This window comes from Bos mutus, chromosome 6, assembly GCF_027580195.1.
Source record: "Bos mutus isolate GX-2022 chromosome 6, NWIPB_WYAK_1.1, whole genome shotgun sequence".
In the NCBI taxonomy this organism is placed as follows: Eukaryota; Metazoa; Chordata; class Mammalia; order Artiodactyla; family Bovidae; genus Bos; species Bos mutus.
Genome location: NC_091622.1, coordinates 101,433,114 through 101,457,126, shown reverse-complemented (window position 1 = coordinate 101,457,126; position 24,013 = coordinate 101,433,114). Strand labels below are relative to the sequence as shown.

At 42.0% G+C, this 24,013-nt stretch overlaps 1 protein-coding gene across 3 annotated transcripts in view; it reads left to right on the top strand.

The window, feature by feature from the left end:
• The window catches only part of SLC10A6 (solute carrier family 10 member 6), a 62,922-nt gene that overhangs the window by 30,077 nt on the left and 8,832 nt on the right, over positions 1 to 24,013 (top strand). For 2 of the 3 annotated variants that reach the window (XM_070372655.1, XM_005907756.2), the window contains 5 exons: positions 7,574 to 7,692; positions 9,268 to 9,356; positions 12,418 to 12,593; positions 22,007 to 22,164; positions 23,695 to 23,905. In XM_070372655.1, the coding sequence (XP_070228756.1) occupies positions 7,574 to 7,692; positions 9,268 to 9,356; positions 12,418 to 12,593; positions 22,007 to 22,164; positions 23,695 to 23,905 (753 nt within the window). The remainder of the gene's footprint in view (positions 1 to 7,573; positions 7,693 to 9,267; positions 9,357 to 12,417; positions 12,594 to 22,006; positions 22,165 to 23,694; positions 23,906 to 24,013) is intronic. The other variant, XM_070372656.1, reaches the window with a different exon arrangement.

Here is a 24,013-nt window from a genome sequence, read left to right as displayed (position 1 = left end):
TAACTTTTCTTCCAGTTCTCCAACCCGGGATTGAATCTGGGCCCCCCACGTTGGGAGCTTGAAGTCCTAGTCACTTACTAACTTGGTCATCTTGGCAGGTCATGTAAATTTTGTATGCTTTAATTTTATCAGGGAAGCCCACTTCTAAAATAGGGAAAAACATAAGCTACCTCACTGGTTGTTGCCTGGATTGAATGAGGCAATACACACACACACACACACATATATATGTATAAATATAAAGTTATTATTATTATATAGGTTAGGCAAAAGAGCACTGTGTCAGAGGTCTGTGTTTTAGGTCCTGTGTCTTTGAGCAATTTGCCTTTCTGGATTGTTTCCTCATTTGTGAAAGTAATGGGTTAGACTCTCTGAGGTCCCTTTTTCTTTTCTTTTCATTGTAGTTTATTGCAGGATATTGAATATAGTTCCCTTTCTATACAGTAGAACCTTGGTGACCCATTCTATATATAATAGTTTGCATCAGCTAATCCCTAACTCCCAATCCGGCCCTTCCCTGCTGCCTCCCCCTTGGCAGCCACAGGTCTGTTCTCCATGTCTGTGACTTGGCTTCTGTTTCGTAGGTAAATTCGTGTCATATGAGGTCCTTTTTTCCATTGTGGTAAACACAGATAACATAGCAGTTACCGTTTTAAGTGTACAGGCAGTGGCGTTAAGTACATTCAGGATATTACAGGATCTGTTCCCCAACCGGGGACTGAATCTGGCTCCTGGCATCAAGAGCCTGGGATCCTAGCCACTAGGCTACCTGGGAACTCTAGTTTGATAACTTTTGATGTAGGAAATCTGTCCTTCCCTGAGGACGTGTTTTTGTCCTTAGCAGCAAAGAAAGAATTCTGGGCACTCATGGTGGTAGAGCCTGAGAGAGTCAGCGGCCAATTTTGACTTTAAAGAAGTTCTTGATCCTTCAGCAGAGACCCTGAAAATAGGACTTCAGATTCTTCAGGTCTGCTTAACAGGGCCTGGTGGAGAACTGAAGAGGAGAGAGACAGAACTGAGACTGAATCCATGTGACTTAGTGTAAGTTTCTGTCTATAACTCTACATACTTTAGTATTTTTTTTCCTAATGAAAATAATACCCACACATAGAATTGTTTTATAGATGAAAAGAGGGAAATGTATGTAATGAAGTCTGATACTTGGCATGTGGTACTCAATAAATGCTGATTACTCTTCTTGAGGAGCAGCAGACAGGAGTAATGTTTATATTTGGGGATGAAAAACCTGGCCTGGAACCTATCTCTAGGGCCAAGTCTATTGATCTGATCTTATAGTATATTCCATGTCCATCTGGCTAGCTAGATAATTTTATGTGTTTTTTTTTTTTTTTTTCCAGTGGGAGAGCAAATGTATTTTTTCACAGTTTTGAGTGTCAGCGTTCCAGAGTTTATTGGTTTCAAGCTAAAAACCATTGAATAATTTAAACCCATTGCAAAATAGTATACCCATGGACACTACACTTTAGTATAATGCACAGATATGTAATTTCCATGTTTTAAAGGAGGTTCAGGGTTTACCTGTTTGTCCAGACCTGTCGAGTCTGTCTCATTATTCTCTATAATGGTTTGTGGATGGTGATGCTATTCTGCTTAGTGCAAGCGGATTCTTGTTATACTGCAGTCAGATTTTGCCAACAGTTTTCCTCGGTGAGTAGCTGAGAGACCCAGTTGGCCACATCCTCTGTTTATGCTGCACTGGAATTTCATGGCAGTAAAGCAAAAGGTGTGACTGTCCATCGCATTCATGCACACTTGCTGTGTGCTTTTCCAAGCTTTGTTGGTATTTGTAATTGTTGGCAGAGCACCAGGGTCACGGATGGCCATCCATCCTTGACCATTACTGTGCGTGTGATGGGCATGAGTTGTGTAAAGGGTGGAAATCGTCACCTGTGTGATCAAGGGTACAGAATGAGTCTGATAGAATCTCACAGTTTGCTTCCCACAGTCATTAATCCTACATTTTTGGTGCGTGCGTCATGCTCAGGCTCTTCAGTCATGTCTGACTCTGCGACCCCATGGACTGTAGCCCACCAGGCTCCTCAGTCCATGGGATTCTCCAGGCAAAAGTGCTGGAGTGGGTTGCCATTCCCTTCTCCAGGGGATCTTCCTGACCCAGGGATGGAACCTGTGTCTCCTGCCTTACAGACAGATTGTTTACCCACCGCACCACCTGGGAAACCCTACCTTTCTGGGATTTGATCCAAAGCCATACAGGTGGAAAATGCTATGCTAGTTCTCCAGAAGTTCAAGATCAAAGCGATGTAGTATCGACTTCCTTTCAGCATGTGATGGTATGAGGAGCCAGAAATGAAGCACTGTCATAGACTAGGAATTAGGAAGTGTCCCAGACACCCTCTTCATGGATACAGAGATTTGAAAGCTCTGGCAAACTGCTTTTCTTCCTTAATTTGCTCTTCAGTTAGGAAGAATACTTTGCCCAACTCAAACATTCATTGTTTTTGTATTTTATTTTATTAGTTTATTTAGGCTGTGCTGGGTCTTCATTGCTGCAGAGGTTTTTCTCTAGTTGCGGCAAGTGGGGCTACTCTAATTGCAGAGCACAGGCTTCTCACTGTGCTGGCTTGTTGTGGCAAACGGGCCCTAGGGCAAAGATCCCGAGGGCTGTGACTAAGACCCAGCACAGCCAAGTAAATAAAAGAAGACAATAGATCAGTTTCATACCTTATACAATATAAAATATAAATTTTAGATGAGCTGAAAACATAAATGTAAAATATAAACCTATGAAAAAGTAAAAAGTGGGGGCAATATTTGAAAAACCTCAGGAGGAGGGGGGATCTCTAATAAAACAGGGAACTCAGAAGCCGGGGGGGAAAATGGACAGATTTGACTACCTCTGTGTTCATTATTTATTGTGGCAAAAGTCATAAGCATAGTTAAAATATACGCTTGGAAAAATGTTTGTATTACATTTGATGATATGAAATCAACTCTGAATATTCATTGGAAAGACTGATGCTGAAGCTGAAGCTCCAGTACTTTGGCCACCTGATGCAAAGAGCCGACTCATTGAAAGAGTTATGCTGGGAAAGATTGAAGGCAAAAGGAGAAGAGGGCAGCAGAGGATGAGATGGTTAGACAGCATCGCTGACTCAATGGACATGAATCTGGGCAAACTCAGGGAAATAGAGTAGGACCAGGAAGCCTGATGTACTGCAGTCCATGGGGTCACAAAGAGTCGAACATGGCTTAGTGACTGAACACCAGCAACCCTACTTTTAAAATAGCTCCTGCAAGTTGAGAAAAGAAAAATCAGACAAGCAAGGCTGTTGTGAGGGCGTTTCCAAGAGGCTAGTAAACATTGGAAAGCACAACCTCGTACAGAATCAGATGTATAACAAAAGAAGAGTGAGACACATTATTCAGTGTTCTCTTGGGAAGTAAAAGGGATCACCTCCAGTGTAGGGAAGATAGTGAAATATAATAAAATTTTTTGAAAGTAATCTGGTAGTATCTATTAAAATGAAAAACAGGCTTTTGACATAGCGATTCAACTTTGGAGAATCTATTCTACAGAAGGAAAAGAATTATTCAAGTGAAATATGTGTAAGAATGCTTATTATAACATTGTTTATAACAGAAGAAAACTCAAAGCAATTTTTCATCATTAATGGAGTAATTGAGGAAATTTTGGCATATTTATGTTGAAGTTCTTTTGAAAAAAAAAATGAGTTTCTTATATCTATTGTCCTGAAAATGACTGTGATATTAAGTGGAAAAGAACACAAAAGCAACCAAGCTACAGAGTAAGTTGTATTGTGTGATTGCTCTAAAAAGAAAAAAGAATAAACCTTTATTCAATGAACAAGCAACCATGAAACAGGAATGTTTAAATATAAACAGAGAGGAGAAGGATGATATATACAAATACTTGTGAATTACCTAACTCTAGTTTTCTTAAAGGGTCATCAGTGAGCCAAATATTTGACGGTGCATCTTTGGGTTAGATTCCCACGTGGGGGATTGTTGAATCAAAGGGTAAACACATGTGTAATTTTGCTTGCTGTTGTTATTCAGTTGCTAGGTTGTATCCAACTCTTTGCAACCCCAGAACTACAGCACGCCAGGCTTCTCTGTGCTTCACTATTTCCCAGAGTTTGTTTAAACTCATGTCCGTTGAGTCAGTGATGCCATCCAACCATCTCATCTTCTGTCCCCTTCTCCTCTTGCCCTCAATCTTTCCCAGCATCAGGGTCTTTTCCAATGAGTCAGCTCTTTGCAGGTGGCCAAAGTTTTGCTAGATGTTGCCAAACTCCTTCCAGGTTTTGCACCATTTTGCATTTTTACTGGCAATGATTGAGAGTATAGAAGGAGTATTGTTTTCGCCATGCCTCATGGCATGTGGGATCTTAGTTCCCTGACCAGAGCTTGAACCCGGGCCCCCTGCATTAGAAGCATGGAGTCATAACCACTGAACCATCAGGAAAGTTCCCAGAAGGAGTATTTTTAATATCACTGAAGTATAATGATTGCTGCTTTTCTGGAAGTATAAGCATTCTTCTGATTGTTGTTCAGCCACCCAGTGGTGTCCAACTCTTTGTGACCCCATGGACTGCAGCACTCCAGGCCTGCCTGTCCCTCACCATCTTCTGGAGTTTGCTCAAGTTCATGTCCATTGCATCGGTGATGCCATCCAGCTATCTCATCCTCTGGTTCCCTCTTCTCCTTCTGCCTTCAGTCTTTCTCAGCATCAGGGTCTTTTCCAATGGAGTTTGCAGCAGGTGACCAAAGTATTGGAGCTTCAGCATCCTTCTGATGAGTATTCAGGGTTGATTTCTTTTAAGATGGACTGGTTTGATCTCTTTGCTCTCTCTCTCTCTCAAGAGTCTTCTCCAGCACCATGGTTCAAAAGCATCGATTCTTCGGCACTATGCCTTCTTTACCATCTGGCTCTCACAACTGTTATTTTGATAGAAAATGTCAAAGTCATCACAGGCAGATTATTTTATAGGCAGGGTACTTAATTAAATGGAAACATTGGTGATTCATAGTATGGGGAGGAGTGATGGTTGACCTGCTGGCCTGATCAAGTGCTGAGGACCCTTGCTTTCTCTGCAGCTGACCTTAGCCATGCAAAGGGTCTCCTCTCCTTCTCCTTGGTGGGGTGGGAAGTAAAGTAAGCCTCAGTCTCTCAGCCATCTGTACCACAGGTTAGGCATGTACTACATGCGAGGCAGGTTGCTCTGAGAACCTAAATAGTGAATATTAAAACATTCTCTGACTTTCGAGGGCTAGTGTTAAAGTGAACAAACTCTTGCTTTATCCCTGGTTTGTGTTGTATGATGTTTCCTGTGCCTCAATTAATCAGTAGAGCAGCCAGTATTCATGTCTATAGACAGTTTGTACATTCGTAAACAGATTGTATGATTTTCCTAGCAATTTTAAAGATAAAGTATTTTGTTGACCTGAAGGATATCTCATTTCCATTTACCTTGCATCCATCCCAAGGCGCTTCAGTCGTGGCCAACTCTTTGCAACCTTACGGAATGTAGCCCATCAGGTTCCTCTGTCTGTGGGATTCTCCAAGGCAAGAATACTGGAGTGGGTTGCCATGCCCTCCTGCAGGGGATCTTCCCTACCCAGGAGTCAAACCCATGTCTCTGACGACTCCTGCATTGGCAGGCAGTTTCTTTTACCATAGGTGCCACCTGGGAGGCCCTGCTATTTGTCTTATTTCCCCTGACCTTGAGCTTCCCAGGTGATGCTGGTGGTAAGGAATCTGCCTGCCAGTGCAGGAGATGTAAGAGACATGGGTTCTATCCCTGAGTTGGGAAGATCCCCTGGAGGAGGGCATGGCAACCCACTCTAGTATTCTTGCCTGGAGAATCCCACAATCAGCCTGGCAGGCTACAGTCCATAGGGTCTCAAAGAGTCGGACGTGACTTAGCACAGTTCAGTTCAGTTCAGTTCAGTAGCTGAGTCGTGTCCCACTCTTTGTGACCCCATGAATTGCAGCACGCCAGGCCTCCCTGTCCATCACCAACTCCTGGAGTTCACTCAAACTCACATCCATCGAGTCAGTGATGCCACCCAGCCATCTCATCTTCTGTCTTCCCTTCTCCTCCTGCCCCCAATCCCTCCCAGCATCAGAGTCTTTTCCAATGAGTCAACTCTTTGCATGAGGCGGCCAAAGTATTGGAGTTTCAGCTTTAGCATCAGTCCTTCCAAAGAACACCCAGGACTGATCTCCTTTAGAATGGACTGGTTGGATCTCCTTGCAGTCCAAGGGACTCTCCAACACCACAGTTCAAAAGCATCAATTCTTCGGCACTCAGCCTTCTTCACAGTCCAACTCTCACATCCATACATGACTACTGGAAAAACCATAGCCTTGACTAGACGGACCTTTGTTGGTATGGTAATGTCTCTGCTTTTGAATATGCTATCTAGGTTGGTCATAACTTTCCTTCCAAGGAGTAAGCGTCTTTTAATTTCATGGCTGCAGTCACCATCTGCAGTGATTTTGGAGCCCCCCAAAATAAAGTCTGACACTGTTTCCACTGTTTCCCCATTTATTTGCCATGAAGTGATGGGACCGGATGCCATGATCTTCGTTTTCTGAATGTTGAGCTTTAAGCCAACTTTTTCACTCTCCTCTTTCACTTTCAAGAGGCTTTTTAGTTCCTCTTCACTTTCTGCCACACACCTCTAATTTTACTGATTCATTTTCTTGTTGATTTTATCACCCAGATAGGGACAAAATCCTATAGACAGAAACAGTAAGCCGGTGAGAAGACCATTGGTCAGAAGGAATAAGTAATCTCAAATATAGCCTGGCATCTTTTGGCTCCGTCCCTGTTTTTTGAAACATTATAAGACTTTAGGACCCAGATAAGACTTCTTGGCTCCCTCTCTGAATTGATATAAAAGTGGGAAAATTTGGACATCTTAAACCATAGATTAGAAAGTAGATTCCTGGTTGTCAGGGATGGAGGAAGAAAGGAATGGGGAGGGACTGCTAATAGGGTAGAGCTTCTTTTGGAGGTGATGAAAATATTCTGGAAATAGAATAGCATAGTCACATTTACTAAAAATACTTTTTTATTTTAATTGGCTATATTGGCTCTTAGTTGCGGTATGTGGGATCTATAGTTGTGACACGTGGGAACTGGTTCCTTGTCCAGGGATCAAACGTGGGGCCCGTGCATTGGGAGCTCAGTCTTAGCCGGTGGACCACCAGAGAATTCCCCACTACGGATACTTTAAAATGAAATCTTATTGCCTATGGGTTATGTATCAATAAAGAACTGTATAAGGAAAAAAATGAATCCTTACAGTGACTATCAGAACATTTAGGACAAGAAAATGTTCATAAAAAATGAACTAATTGGTAGGTGATAAGAACTGCCGGAAATGTTTTTCTAGACCACAAATCTGCCATCATTTGTTGAATAATAAGACAGGAGGGAGTTTCAAGTCAATTACCTTACATCAAGTGTAAGAAGTTGTGCCCCAGAAGTTGTTCTGGTTAAGGATTAAATCCTTTATTTCAAAACCTCCCTTGTAAGCATGACTTTAATTTTACTTTCAGCATCAGTATGACAACCTGTTCCATGATGGCTGCCCTGGGAATGATGCCACTCTGCCTGTATCTCTACACCTTGTCCTGGAACCTCGAGCAGAATCTCACGATTCCATATCAGAACATAGGTCTGTATTGGGCTTGTGACGTGAAATAGTAATAGTGATGGTAATAATAGCAGCTGTTGTTTGGTATGTGTCTGCTTTATACAGGGGATTCTACATATGTCTAATTTAATTTTCCACATAACCCAACAGTATAGATTCTATTACCAGTTCCATTTCTTGTATTTTCAGAAATAGGTGAACTCACTTGACCAAGGTTGTGTACTGCTAAGTGCAGAACTTGATTTCTGACTCTGGAATCTGACTGCAAAGTCCCAGTTCTTAAGGCCTACAAGTGTTCAGTTTTGAAAATAAAGTCAGAAAACTCACTTATTAAAAACAAACAAACTCTCCTTATATAATCCACTGGAAAGTAGTTTGACCCCTGTGACCCGCAGGTTGACTGCATCTCAGTGCCTCTTACGAGACCTTGGTTCCCCAGTTTCATCTGTCACGTGGCCTGTGAGCCTCGACTTCTTTACTGATCAACACAAACGATTCTTATGAACTGTTAAAGCATATCCACACATCACAACCACACCCACATCTCCTTCATCAGCTCCTTAAACTCTGTCCTTTTTTTAGAGAGCTCTGTGAACTTACTCAGCTTAGAGGAAAAACTTGGTGAGATGATATGTCTATCCTGGTTTGATCAGAGTCTTTGAAGAATTGTTAGAAACTGGTTCTTGAACTCCAAAGTGTCAATCTGAAGTTTCAAGTTATCTCTTGGAGGGCGTACAACCCATGGCCCATAGTTCAAAACTATGAACAGAGCCACATCCGGGTAACAGCTGAAGCCCATTGAATTTGTAAAATTTGAGTGAAATCTTAACTTAGAAATCATAATTTTATATGCAACTTCTTCATGTTACTAAGAGGTTTAATATATTCTGTTTTGATAATATATAATAATAGGCACTTGTATACAATTTAAGCCCCAAATATTATAAGCAACTTATATGGCTTTGGCTAGTATTTCAAGTGAGCAGATTTGGAATGTGGCACTGGAAAATGTCAGGGTATGGCTCCTGTTGGGCAAGTAGACCTCTGCTGTATTGAGCCTGCCTTCAATGTCTTCATTTACTTGTGTTCACTAAACGATGTATTGATGTGTTTCTCTACCTGCCTATGGGTTACCTGGTTACAAGTGAAAGTATGAGAACTTGCTTTGGTTTCTAAAACAGATGGTGTGTTTGTTTTGCGATAAGGATTCTTTGCAAAGCAAATCACTCATTGGCTTCAAATAGAGAAATAATAGCTGTAGTTGTAGAGTGGTGACCCCATACATAGCAACCAAAGAATCTTGAAGACACAAAAGGGTCCATCTGTTTTCTAATCTTTACATTTTCAGTTGTCTCTAAAATCCCATGTGCTTGTTGAAGGATTCTGAGAGAAATATATGATGGCATTCAGTGCTATCATATACCCTTCAAAGACTGTCTTTCAAAGATTAAAATATTTTTTGGAGGTGGATGCAGAAATAAAATGTTGCTTTAATTAAAGTTTTTATCTAAGTGAAACAGACATAAATTGTTGAGGCCTGGGAGATAAGGGTAGAGAAAGGATACCTACAGTCTGACAGATGTTTCTTCTTTTCAGGAATCACCCTTGTGTGCCTGATCATTCCTGTGGCCTTTGGTATCTATGTGAATTATAGGTGGCCAAAACAATCCAAAATTATTCTTAAGGTAAGGAATTCCATGGGACATTTCAGACACTGAGACTTGACAAACGGATGTAGGCAATGACCAGAACAAACAGACCAGTAGAATACAGCCCACACCCAGCAATTTTCTTTACATGCCCTGCATTTTTGTATCCAGTCGCTCTATTTCCTCCAGTCTAAGGCTTGCCTTTTCACTTCCGTGGGCCCCTACGTTGAGGCTTATGACATCCTGCAAAGCATGGAACTCATGCTCCAGGGGCAGAAAAGCTTAGGCCTGTGTGTGGACAGAGAGCGCCCATTCACTCACAAGGCTTCACATGGTGCCCTCCAGTGAAGGCTGCTCAAGGCTGCGTGAAGTGGGGCCCAGTGTTTAGGATGTGGCTGGTTTCCTGGGAGAGCAGGGAGCGGCGCTGTCTTTCAGAAGCATTCCTGGGGGAGCCTCTAAAGATGGAGTCTGTACACACAAGCAAGGACTTCTGACCACCCAAATCACTGTCAGAATGAAATCATCCAGAACGTGTTGAGGAATGATGGGAACTGGGACCTCTTGCCTCCTCTTGACTTTCCAGGGTTGTCTTTTTTTGTTTTAATTGAAGTATAGTTGATGTACAATGTTGTGTTAATTTCTGGTGTATAGCAGAATGACTTGGTTTTACATATATATATATTCATTTTTATATTCTTTTTCATTACGGATTATTCAAGGACATTAAATATAGTTCCTTAGGGTTGTTTTTAGTTTATTGGAGAAACAAACAAATGTCCTCGTTAAATGGCTTTTAAAAATTATCTGGCTTGAAAGAAGGCATTCTCAACAATGGTGTCCCTCCCCTAGGATTCCAAGTATGTATTGTTTTAGAAGATATATGCTTTTACCCTTTTAATATATGCTGCTTTCATGAAGATTTAAAAAATGTTTTAGTTATTTTTTGTATTTATAAAGAAAGAAACATTCAGAGCTAATTGGAATTTCGGCAAATGAAATCTCAGCTCCTTTTAGTTTGAGGATTATACCTTGGTTCAGCTTAAGCTTGGTGTTTGGCTGTACCTGGCAGAACATGCCACTCCATTCGCCTGCATGGATGCTGCTTCTCCACTTTGGTGTGAGACTGAACCACTCCCACCCTTCCTCCAGGTGGGTGGTGAATGAGAGAAGAGAGGTTGGGAGGCAGACAAATCAATTCCCAGGGAACTGGGGGAAGGATGAAATGGTGTGTGTGTGGATTGGACATGGTGACTTTACTGTTATTTCAGTAGGAGAAAATTTCCAGGGTGGCAGTGGGTGGTTATAATTTTGTTTACGAAACAACAGGAACGAGTCTGATCACGGGAACCTCTTCCTGTTTGTTTATTCTTGGTTGTGGCACATGGGTTGCTCTCCAGTTGTGGCACACAGGCTCACCAGTTGCCCTGTGGAATGCAGGATCTTAGTTCCCTGACAAGGGGGTCAAACCTGTGTCCCCTGCATTGGAAGGCAGATTCTTAGCCAATAGACCACCAGAGAAGTCCCAGGAACCTCTTACTTTTCAAGTACTTTATTTTGAATTACTTCCTTAAAAGAGTACCTAACAAAAAAAATAATGATTTTGGCATTTCCAAATCCTCTACTAGTTCATCAGTGTCATTGGAGAAATATTTCCTATATGTTTGTAAAGAGCAAATTCAAAACCCTTTGGCTATTCCGTAGGAGTTGTGGCAGAAAATATTTAACAATGTATATAACTATATTTTAGAGTATCTTCATTAAAATTAGGATACTTTAATCATCATTTTGGGATGTCTTCATTCTCTGTTCCTAGTCCTCTTTTAATTTTAGATCTGATTCATTTTCTTTTTTTTAATTTTAAATTTATTTATTTTTTAATTGAAGGATAATTACTTTATAGAATTGTGTTGGTTTCTGCCAGACATCAACGTACATCTGATTCATTTTCTGGATGAGTTGCTTTTGGTAAATTTTAAGCTCTGAGATCCCTCTCTTAGTAGAAAGTTCAGAGGCCTTAGCGTGTTGCAGCATCTTCGGTTAGGCGGAGGCCCAGTGTTACCCTGATTTTGACCCCAGGACACACCTGAGGTACGCTGGGTTGTTTTTATTTTGCTTTGGTTCTCCACACCCCGAATCATTTGAAATCAAGGTTGATGCTGTCACTTGGTGAAGAGTTTGCTGTGTGCATGATGTGTGTGGGAACTTGCCAAGATCCTGATTTTCCGCCAATATTCTGGGTCTTGCTTCCTTTCTTGGAAAAAAATTTTGTTTAATTTTTAACTGTTGATCAACAAAAGTATGAGAATATTCATTTGGGAGAGGATAGAGATATCTGTCAGTACCTCTCATATTACATTAACATTAGCTCAGGCGGTTTAATGAAGCATTGGTAAATTTCATTTGGCGGAGAGAAGCACAGGAATCAATGGTGTAAGAAATCTCTGGCAGTTGAAGGGGTGGTGGGAAAACAGTGGTGGATGGTCGGCAGGGCAGATCTCAGACAACAGATTCCAGGGTGGGGTCCGAGAGGTTGTGTGCAGAGGAGCTCAGTTGTGTTATACTCTTTGTGACCCTATGGACTGTAGCCTGCCAGGCTCGTCTGTCCATGGAATTCTTCAGGCAAGAATACTGGAGTGGGTTGCCATTTCCTCCTCCAGGGGATCTTCCCAACCCAGGGATCGAACGTCTCTCATGTCTCCTGCATCGCAGGCAGATTCTTTACTGCTAGTGCCTCCAGGAAGCCCTGTGTGGAGGTGTTTGATGCTTATTAACAGATTTTCCCCTTATTTCACAAATGTGTCCTATCCATGAAAAATTTCACTACCCAATTCTTCTGGCAAAATCCTCCACTTGAAAGGAAAAAGGTACCGGTCATAAAATAAGAAGACTTAGGTTTGTGTTGAGCTTCATCGAATTCTAGCTCCTCAGCTAAGGCACTTGATCACGTTGGACCTCTGTAAAATGACATAGGATTTGGTGGTTCTCTAAGTTCTCTCTTTTGTTCCTCTCTTCTAGGTTTCAAGGCTTTTAGAGCAGTGATGGGCTTTGCAAAAAGACCATGATGTTCACGCATACCTCTTTTATTGATTTCTCTTAGATCGGGGCCATTGCTGGTGGACTCCTCTTTTTGGTCGTCACAGGGGCTGGTATGGTGCTGATGAAAGAATTTTGGAATTCAGACATCATTCTTCTGATGATCAGTTTCATCTTTCCTTTGATTGGCCATGCCACAGGCTTTCTCCTGGCACTTCTTACCCACCAATCTTGGCAGAGGTACAGTTAAATTATCCATAAACTTTTATAAAGAGGACAAATTAGACACATTGCTGTTGGCAGACTTTGTTGCCTGTCTGTGTCTGGAAGCACAAAGAGTTTTGCCTTATAAAGTGGGTGGAACAGGACAACTCATCGTAAAGAGAGTGGAAGTGAAGTGAAGTCGCTCAGTCGTGTCCAACTTTTTGCGACCCCATGGACTGTAGCCTACAGGCTCCTCCGTCCATGGGATTTTCAAGGCATGAATACTGGAGTGGGTTGCCATTTCCTTCTCCAAAAGAGAGTGGAAAGATCATAGTAATTCTTCACATAAATGAAAAAGTGAAAGTGAAAGTCATTCAATTGTGTCCGACTCTTTGGGACCCCATGGACTATACAGTCCATGGAATTCGCCAGGCCAGAATACTGGAGTGGGTAGCCTTACCCTTCTCCAGGGGATCTTCCCAACCCAGGGATCATTCATTAATGGTGTCAATATGCCAATCCTAATTTCACAAATTATAACTTCCCATCAATTTGGCCTTGGTTTCAAACCACTTGTTGCAATCTGGACACACTTCTCTTCTTAGTCTGATAGTTTAAGAGGATGGGTGAGATGGTTTCACTAAATATAGAGATCATTCTAGAGGATGAGCAAGGATTCAAAGATTAAGCATTTATCTATTTGTGCCAAATTTTTAAAAAATGCTAATTATAAAGGGCAAGAGGAGATAGGACAAATTCAAGAAATACAATAGGAATTTATCTTAAATATTATCATTACAATGTGGGGTATATAATACCTAAATACTGTTGTTCTTGTTTAGTCACTAAGTCGTGTCTGACTCTTTGCAACCCCATAGACTGCACCAGGTCAGGCTTCCCTGTCCTCCACTATCTCCCAGAGTTTGCTCAAACTCATGTGCCATGAATCAGTGATGCCATTTAACCATCTCATCCTCTGTCATCTCCTCCTCCTGCCCTCAATCTTTCTCAGCATCAGGGTCTTTTCAAATGAGTCAGCTCTTCGCATCAGGTGTCAGGTGGCCAAAGTATTGGAGTTTCAGCTTTAACATCAGTCCTTCTAATGAATATTCAGGACTGATTTCCTTTAGGATGGACTGGTTGCATCTCCTTGCAGTCCAAGGGACTCTCAAGAGTCTTCTCCAGCACCACATTTCAAAAGCATCAGTACTTTGGCTCTCAGCTTTCTTTATAGTCCAGTTCTCACATCCATACATGACTAGTGGAAAAACCATAGCCTTGACTAGACAGACCTTTATTGACAAAGTAATATCTCTGCTTTTCAATATGCTGTCTAGGTTGGTCATAACATTCCTTCCAAGGAGTAAGTGTCTTTTAATTTCATGGCTGCAATCACCATCTGCAGTGATTTTGGAGCCCCCCAAAATAAAGTCTGACACTGTTTCCACTGTTTCCCCATCTATTTCCCATGAATTGATGGGACCGGATGCCATGGTCTTCGTTTTCTGAATGTTGAGCTTTCAGCCAACTTTTTCACTCTCCTCTTTCACTTTCATCAAGAGGCTCTTTAGTTCTTCTTTACTTTCTGCCATAAGGATGGTATCAGCTGCATATCTGAGGTTATTGATATTTATCCCGGCAATCTTGATTCCAGCCTGTGCTTCCTCCAGCCCAGTGTTTCTCATGATGTACTCTGCATAGAAGTTAAATAAGCAGGGTGACAATATACAGCCTTGACGAACTCCTTTTCCTATTTGGAACCAGTCTGATGTTCCATGTCCAGTTCTAACTGTTGCTTCCTGACCTGCATACAGGTTTCTCAAGAGGCAGATCAAGTGATCTGGTATTCCCATCTGTTTCAGAATTTTCCACAGTTTATTGTGATCCACACAGTCAAAGGCTTTAGCATAGTCAATAAAGCAGAAGTAGAGGTTTTTCTGGAGCTCTCTTGCTTTTTCGATGATCCAGCAGATGTTGGCAATTTGATGTCTGGTTCCTCTGCCTTTCCTAAAACCAGCTTGAACATCTGGAAGTTCACGGTTCATGTATTGCTGAAGCCTGGCTTGGAGAATTTTGAGCATTACTTTACTAGCATGTGAGATGAGTGCAATTGTGCAGTAGTTTGAGCATTCTTTGGCATTGCCTTTCTTTGGGATTGGAATGAAAACTGACCTTTTCCAGTCCTGTGGCCACTGCTGAGTTTTCCAAATTCGCTGGCATATTGAGTGCAGCACTTTCACAGCATCATCTTTCAGGATTTGAAATAGCTCAATTGGAATTCCATCACCTCCACTAGCTTTGTTCATAGTGATGCTTCCTAAGGTCCATTTGACTTCACATTTCAGGATGTCTGGCTCTAGTTGAGTGATCACACCATGGAGATTATCTGGGTCATGAAGATCTTTTTTGTACAGTTTTTCTGTGTATTCTTGCCACCTCTTCTTAATATCTTCTGCTTCTGTTAGGTCCATACCATTTCTGTCCTTTATTGAGCCCATCTTTGCAAGAAATGTTCCTTTGGTATCTCTAATTTTCTTGAAGAGATCTCTAGTCTTTCCCATTCTATTATTTTCCTCTATTTCTTTGCATTGATTGCTGAGGAAGGCTTTCTTATTTCTTCTTGCTATTCTTTGGAACTCTGCATTCAGATGCTTATATCTTTCCTTTTCTCCTTTGCTTTTCGCTTCTCTTCTTTTCACGGCTATTTGTAAGGCCTCCCCAGACAACCATTTTGCTTTTTTGCATTTCTTTTCCATGGGGATGGTCTTGATCCCTGTCTCCTGTACAATGTCACGAATCTCAGTCTATAGTTCATCAGGCACTCTATCTATCAGATCTAGTCCCTTAAATCTATTTCTCACTTCCACTGTATAGTCATAAGGCATTTGATTTAGGTCATACCTGAATGGTCTAGTGGTTTTCCCTACTTTCTTCAGTTTCAGTCTGAATTTGGCAATAAGGAGTTCACGATCTGAGCCACAGTCAGCTCCTGGTCTTGTTTTTGCTGAGTGTATAGAGCTTCTCTATCTTTGGCTACAAAGAATATAATCAATCTGATTTTGGTGTTGACCATCTGGTGATGTCCATGTGTAGAGTCTTCTCTTGTGTGTTGGAAGAGGGTGTTTGTTATGACCAGTGCGTTCTCTTGGCAGAACTCTATTAGCCTTTGCCCTGCTTCATTCCGTACTCCAAGGCCAAATTTGCCTGTTACTCCAGGTGTTTCTTGACTTCCTACTTTTACATTCCAGTCCCCTATAATGAAAAGGACATCTTTTCTGGGTGTTAATTCTAGAAGGTCTTGTAGGTCTTCAAAGAACTGTTCAACTTCAGCTTCTTCAGTGATACTGCTCGGGGCATAGACTTGGATTACCGTGATACTGAATGGTTTGCCTTGGAAACGAACAGAGATCATTCTGTTGTTTTTGAGATTGCATCCAAGTACTGCATTTCAGACTCTCTTGTTGACTGTGATGGCCACTCCATTTCTTCTAAGGGATTCCTGCCCACAGTAGTAGATACAATGGTCATCTGAGTTAAATTCACCCATTCCAGCCCATCTGAGTTCGCTGATTCCTAGAATGTCGATGTTCACTCTTGTCATCTCCTGTTTGACTACTTCCAATTTGCTTTGATTCATGAACCTGACCTTCCAGGTCCCTGTGCAATATTTCTCTTTACAGCATCGAATCTTGCTTCTATCACCAGTCCCATCCACAAGTGGGATGTCCTTCCAATGATTATTCAGGGTTGTTTCCTTTAGGATTGACTGGTTTGATTGCCTTGCTGTCCAAGGGACTCTCAAGGGTCTTCTCTAGCACCACAATTTGAAAGCATCAGCTCTTCGGTGCTCAATCTTCTTTATGGTCCAAATGTCACATCCATACACGACTACTGGAAAAACCATAGCCTTGACTAGATGGACCTTTGTTGGCAAAGTCACGTCTCTTGATTTTTAATATGCTAAGTTTGTCATCACTTTCCTTCCAAGGAGCAAACATCTTCTAATTTCATGCCTGCAATTACTGTCCACAGTGATTTTGGAGCCAAAGAAAAGAAAATCTGTCACTTTTTCCACTTTTCCCCCTTCTATTTGCCACGAAGTGATGGGACCAGATGCCATGCTCTTAGTGTTTTGAATGTTGAGTTTTAAGCCGGCTTTTTCACTCTCCTCTTTCACCCTCATCAAGAGATCTTAGTTCCTCTTTACTTTTTGCCATTAGAGTGGTATCATTTGCATATCTGAAGTTGTTGAAATTTCTCCTGGCAATCATGATTCCAGCTTGTGATTCATCCAGTAGGCATTTCACATGATGTACTCTACATATAAGTTACATAAGCAGGGTGACAATATACAGGCTTGTCGTACTCCTTTCCCAACTTTGAACCATTTCATTGTTCCATATCTGGTCCTAACTGTTGCTTCTTGACCTACATACAGGTTTCTCAGGAGGCAGGTAAGGTGGTCTGGTATTCCCATCTCTTAAAGAATTTTTCAGTTGGTTGTGATCCACACAGTCAAAAATGTTAGTATAGTCAGTGAAACAGAAGTAGACGTTTTTTTCTGGAATGCTCTTGCTTTTTCTGTGATCCAGTGAATGTTGGCAAGTTGATCTTTGGCTCCTCTGCCTTTTCTGAATCCAGCTTGTACACCTGGAAGTTCTTGATTCATATACTACTGAAGCTGAGCTTGAAGGATTTTGAACATAACCTTGCCAGCATGTGAAATGAGTGCAGTTGTATGGTTTGAACATTCTTTGGCATTGTCTTTCTTTGGGATTGGAATGAAAACTGACCCAGTGGCCACTGCTGAGTTTTCCAAATTTGCTCACATAAAGTGCAGCACTTTAACAGCATCATCTTTTAGGATTTTAAATAGCTTCAACTGGAATTCCATCACCTCCATAAGCTCTGATAGTAGTAGTGCTTCCTAAGGTCCACTTGATTTGACATTCCAGGATGTCTGGTTCTAGGTGAGTGACCATACCATTGTGGTTATCTGGGTAATTAAGATTTTTTTGTGTAGTTCTTCTGTGTATTCTTGCCCCCTCTTCTCAATCTCTTTTGCTTCTTTTAGGTCCTTACCATTTCTGGCCTTTATCATGCCCATCCTTACATGAAATAAACATTATAAAATATTACAAATGATAACACTCCATACTGTTTTGCCTGTCAATGAGATAAGCATTATCATACAGTGTTGGTGGGAACATAATTTGGCACAAACTCTCTGGAAGGCTATTTAGTCATATCAACAGCCTTATAAATATTTATAGCTATTAATTCAGTGACTTTATTTCTAGAAATCTGTCCTGAAGCTAGCAAATCAGATAAACAAACAAATACTGATGTACAAGGATATTAATTTCAGTGTTATGTGTGAATATAAAAAATAGAGACAGTTTAAATATCTGACAAAAGAGATATTTAATTCATGACTGTGTCTATGTGAGTACTATAATTCATCCATTTTAATGCTTTTGGAAAATACTTGAAATAAGTTTAAAAGGAGCAGGAAACAGTATGCATTTTGATTCCCATTTGTAGAAGAAAATAGAAAAATTTTATGCTTAGGAAAATATTGGACGAAATATACCATAGGCTAATTGGACTTCCCGGGTTGTCCAGCAGCTAATACTCCTCACTCCCAGTGCATTGGGCCTGGGTTCAATCCCTGGTCAGGGAACTAGATCCTACAAGTTGCAGCTAAAAGTTTGCATGTCACTACTAAAACTCTGTGCAGTCACATAAACAAAAATATTTTGGCTTCCTTCGTGGCTTAGTCAGTAAAGAACTTGCCTACAATTCAGGAGACCGCCTGCAATGCAGGAGAAATGGGTTTTGGTCCCTGGGTTAGGAACATCCCCTGGGGAAGGAAATGGCAACCCATTCCAGTATTCTTGCCTGGAAAATTCCATGGTCAGCTGAGCCTGGAAGGCAGGGTATAGTTCATGGGCTCTCAAAGAGTCAGACACAATTGAGTGACTAAACCACCACTATGATAAATGTTTAATTTTGAGTAGTGGGATGAAGAGTAATTTTAGTTTCTTAATATTTCCTTGATATATTATCTAAATTTTTTGATGCATAATGAATATATACTACTTTTCAAATCAGAAAAGTATTATTGAAAAATAAACTGTGCCATTAAATTCCCAAAGTGATGTTTGGGGATTTTTTTTTTTTTTTCATGTTAACTGGTACTTTGTTTACAACCTAAACATTGTTGGGGATTTCCAGGTGATGCTAGTGGTAAAGAATCTGCCTGCCAATGCAGGAGAGGAGAGTGACATGGGTTTGATCCCTGGGTCGGGAAGATCCCCTGGAGTAGGTAATGGCAACCCACTCCAGTATGCTTGCCTGGAGAATTCCATGGACAGAGGAGCCTGGCAGGCTACTGTCCATGGGGTTACAAAGAATCAGACATGACTGAAGCAACTTAGCACATCACAAACACTGTCAATTTAAGAAGAAATCCACTGTGATATGTAGATCTCCCCATTTAAATTCTAGGGTTTCTTCTTTTGATCCTTGGTAAAATTTTATCCAAGAAACAGAATAGACACATATATGTATTTAAAAACATGAAGTGGGAGACTTTTAATCAGCTTTATGTTTTTGTCTACTTCGGAAACATTCAGGATGGTACCAAATAGTTGGTGAGGCTCTGCCAAGTGGCTCAGAGGTTAAAACGTCTGCCTGCAATGCGGGAGACCTGGGTTCGATCCCTGGGTCAGGAAGATCCCCTGGAGAAGGAAATGGCAACCCACTCCAGAATTCTTGCCTGGAGAATCCCATGGACGGAGGAGCCTGGTGGGGTACAGTCCACAGAATCGCAAGAGTCGGACACGACTGAGCGACTTCACTTCTGCCAAGTGTATCTCATTTACTTCTTGCTGCAAGTCTAAGAGGTAGATACTCTTGGTTACCCATTCTACAGATGAGCAAACCCTTTGGAGAAGTAATCTGACCAAGTTCATAGAACCAGAATGTGGTGGAGTTAAGATTTGGACCTGGGTTTTTTTTTTTTTTTTTTTTTTTACAAGGTCAGTACAGCCATATCTGCAGGGGGCTGGTTCCAGGATCCCCTGAAGATACCAGACTCCAACTCCAAGGGTGCTCAACTTCCTTATATAAAATAACATAGTATTTGCATTTAACCTATGTATCTTCCATAGGTCTTCCCAGGTGGCTCAATGGTAAGGGCCGCCTGCAGTACAGGAAACACAGATTCAATTCCTGGGTCGGGACTATCCCCTGGAGGAGGGCATGGCAACCCCCTCCAGTATTTTTGCCTGGGAAGTCCCATGGACAGAGGAGCCTGGTGGGTTGCAGTCCATGAGACTGCAAAAGACTTGGACACAACTTAGTGACTGAGCATGCACGCACGTCTTCCATATACTTGTCTCTAGATGACTTATAATACCTAACACAATGTAAATGCTACATAAATAGTTGCCTGCGAGGCAAGTTCAAGTTTTGCTTTTAGAAACCTTGCGCAATTTTTCTTTTCCAAAATATTTTTGATCTGAGGTTGGTTGAATCCATGGGCTGACTGTCCTTAGGAACACAGACTGTTGAGGATTTGAAATATAACTGAGTCTGGAGAGAAGGATTCCTATGGCAGAGTGTAGTCAACAGTCTTGTTTTTTTCCACACTTGATGGCTTGAGAAATATCAGGACTGAGATACTGCATTTGCTTTGTGAATGGTCCAGGTATGAGGTACAGCTGTATAGCTTAATCATGTCAAGTTATGGACAAGGTCTCTGAAAGAACTGAGAGTAATCTGCAGAAAGCATAACAAGAAACAGGATAATTAGAAATAAAATCAGGGCCACTGAATTTGCCCTGTACTAGTGATAATAGGTTTACTCCCACATTACACACCTTGTCACCTTCACATCTCAGTCCAGTTTGTGTAGCGTGCTAAGTCACTTCCATCATGTTCGATTCTTTGCAACCCCGTGGACCACAGCCCACCAGGATCCTCTGTCCATGGGATTCTCCAGACAAGAATACTGGAGTGGGTTGCCATGCCCTTCTCCAGGGGATCTTCCAGACCCAGGGATTGAACCCTTGTCTCTAAGTCTCCTGAATTGGCAGGCAGGTTCTTTACCACGACAGCCACCTGGGAAGCCAGTGTGGGTAGAGGAGCTGCCTTATCACATGCCTCTGTCCTCTCTTCTGCCATCTGTGAAAACCTCAAGATGCCCTTTGGAAACTGGAAAAGATGAAGCTGCCTAACCCAGCCTCCAAGGTCCTGCCTAGGTTTTCCTTTTTTCTCCTTCCTGCTCTTCCTTCCTTCCTCCCTTCCTCTCTTCCTTTGAAAACAAATCAAACAGAGAAAAGTATACAAAACTTATTACTAAACCCTTTCACCAAAGACTTCATTGCAGACATTTGGTTTTCACATAGGATTTTTATGTTTCCTTTTTAAAAAATAATTTTATTTATTTATTTGGCCATGCTGGGTCTTCGTCGCCATGAGGGCTGCTCTCTGGTTGCGGTGCACAGGCTTCTCAGTGCGGTGGCTCCCTGGTTGTGGAGCACAGACTCTAGGGCGAGTGGGCTTCAGCAGTTGTGACTCCTGGGCTCTAGAGCACTGGCTCAGTAGTCGTGACTCACAGGCTTAGTTGTCCCGCACCATGTGGGATCTTTCTGACCCAGGGATCAAACCCACATCTCCTGCACTGGCAGGCAGATTCCTCACTGAGACACTGGAGAAGCCCTGTTTATTTTCAAGTGTCATTTAGGTTGCTGTTTAGTTGCTCAGTCGTGTCCGACTCTCTGCGACCCCATAGGCTGTGGCTTGCCAAGCTCCTCTGCCCATGGGATTTTGTAGGCAAGAATACTGGAGTGGGTTGCTATTTCCTTCTCCAGGGGATCTTCCCAACCCAGGGATGGAAGCTGAGTGTCCTGCATTGGCAGGCAGATTCTTTAGTTTACACTGTTTTGTCTCTGACTCAATTTTCCATTCTCACCTCCTCGTCCTTCACTTCCCACAGGCTGGCTTAGAGCATGAGCAGTGCTTACTGACCAGGCCACACTCAATGCCTGTCCCCAAACAACCATTTCCCACATTAAATGCCTCTTTCCCTGTCCATCCTTTAATCCCACCCTTCCTCTGTGAAGCCTTCTCTAAAAGTGGCATTTACGCCACTTTTCTGAATTTCTGCACCATCTCCCTGACCTGTCATCATGCTTGGTCGTGTGTTGTTTCCGTGTATCTTGTCTTTTCACCCAGATTCCTAGGGGAGGTTGGTAGAGCCCCATTCAAGAGGTGCTTCTTAAGAGACCGCCTACCGAGTAGGTACTCATCAAATAATTATTGAAGCATTTGTAGTAAGCACTTTTGGTAGTCTCAGCTCCTGGCTTGCACTTATTACTATACGTAAGAGAAGATTTTTGTATAATCCTTATTGCTGGTGCATAAAATTTTTGTCTTGGTAGGTGCAGGACAATTTCCTTAGAAACTGGAACTCAGAATGTTCAGATGTGCTTCACCATGCTGCAGTTATCCTTCACTGCAGAGCAACTGGTCCAGATATTTGGCTTCATATTGGCCTATGGACTTTTCCAGATGCTGAATGGGTTTTTCATGGTTGCTGGTACGTAAAGACCCCAGTGTGTAGGCGTGACTGAAAATTGTTCACCCAGTTCACAAACTCCTTTTTCAACATGAATCTACATGGACTGCCCTTGTGATACATTTTTAGCATGACATTTCTAGGGAACATAAATGTATAAACAAGATCCTGTGCCACAAGTGGAAGTTTCACAGAAAAATATAAAAAAAAAAAACCGTGAAAGTGAGCTTACAAACCAGTATGCTTTGCAAAGAAACAGTGCACTCTCAGAACTGTCCATGAGCAATTATTTAATCTCAAAAATGACGTTGTTTTATTAAGAAATATTCCAAATGTTATTTCACAGTACTTCTGTGACTAAGAATTGTGCTGAATGGCTGTGAAATATAATGCATACTGCTGCTGCTGCTGCTAAGTCGCTTCAGTCGTGTCCAACTCTCTGCGACCCCATAGACGGCAGGCCACTGGGTTGCCATTTCTTCCTCCGGTGCGTCAAAGTGAAAAGTGAAAGTGAAGTCGCTCAGTCGTGTCCAACTCTTAGCGACCCCATGGACTGCAGCCTACCAGGCTCCTCCGTCCATGGGATTTTCCAGGCAAGAGTACTGGAGTGGGGGTGCCATTGCCTTCTCCATAATGCATACACATACATTTTAAAAAACATACATATATATGTCCTTGGGCTTCCCTGATGGCTCAGACAGTAAAGAATCTGCCTGCAACGTGGGAAACCTGGGTTTCATCCCTGGGTTGAGAGGATCCTCTGGAGGAAGGCATGGCAACCCACTCCAATATTCTTGCCTGGAGAATCCCACGGACAGAGGAGTCTGGCAGGCTACAGTGCAGAGGTCACAGAGTCGGACATGACTGAGCAACTAAGCACAGCACAGCACATATGTGCTTACCCATCCCTATCATTATTCAGGGTCACAGAGGTTAAATTTAAAATATATAGACTGATAGATTAATCTTAGCCATTGTGAATTTATTGTCACAGAACAGATTCGACTAAGCCTCAATGATTACTCATAAAACTGATTATATACTGATTACTGACAGAACAATCAGTATAAGGAACACCAGGGTTTAATTTTCCCACAAGATATATTCTAGAAGAGTAAAACCCTGGTCTTAGATCCAAATTTTAAGACCTTCTCATGGTGAGACTGTTTCTGAAGGAATATGCTTGGTCCATTCCCAGTCACAAAAGCACCAGGGGAGCACCTGATCCATAGTAAGCAATCCACAGGAGTTGCCGATTAACTGAATGAATGAATGACTGGATGAACGGATGGATAGATGGATGTATGGATGAGTTGTCAGCAATCTGATGAGTGTCTCAATCACAGAAGGTTCATTCCAGACAGAAATAGCCATCCTGATACACTGAATTATTTTGTTCTAGTTTTCTCTTCTTCCTCTTTTTTCCCCGTGTGTTTATACATACGTGATCCAAAGCAAACAAACCCCCTAAGTTTTGACCCGTGTACAATGTTACCAAATTATAGTCTTTGCCAAAGTGATTTTTAAGTACTGGTGTGTTTTAACATTTAGCATATAAGATGTACAAGAGGAGATTGAAGAACAAACACGGAAACGAGAAGCCCAGTTGTCAAGAAGCCCGCCGTAGGAAGAAATCCACTTCTCCTAAAGAGACCACTGCTTTCTTGGAGGTGAATGAAGAAGCCACTCTAAGTCCTGGGCCGTCGGGACCCGTGGATCCCCACGGTGCTCCCACGCCATCTGGTGACATCGCACGTGCCAAGTAGGGGCTTGTTGGTTTGACTACACCTTGCCTCCCTGAGTGGCCAGTAGAGACAGCGCAGAGCTGACGAGCGAATCTTGTTGGCGGGGCTTGTGGGAATGTGTGTGA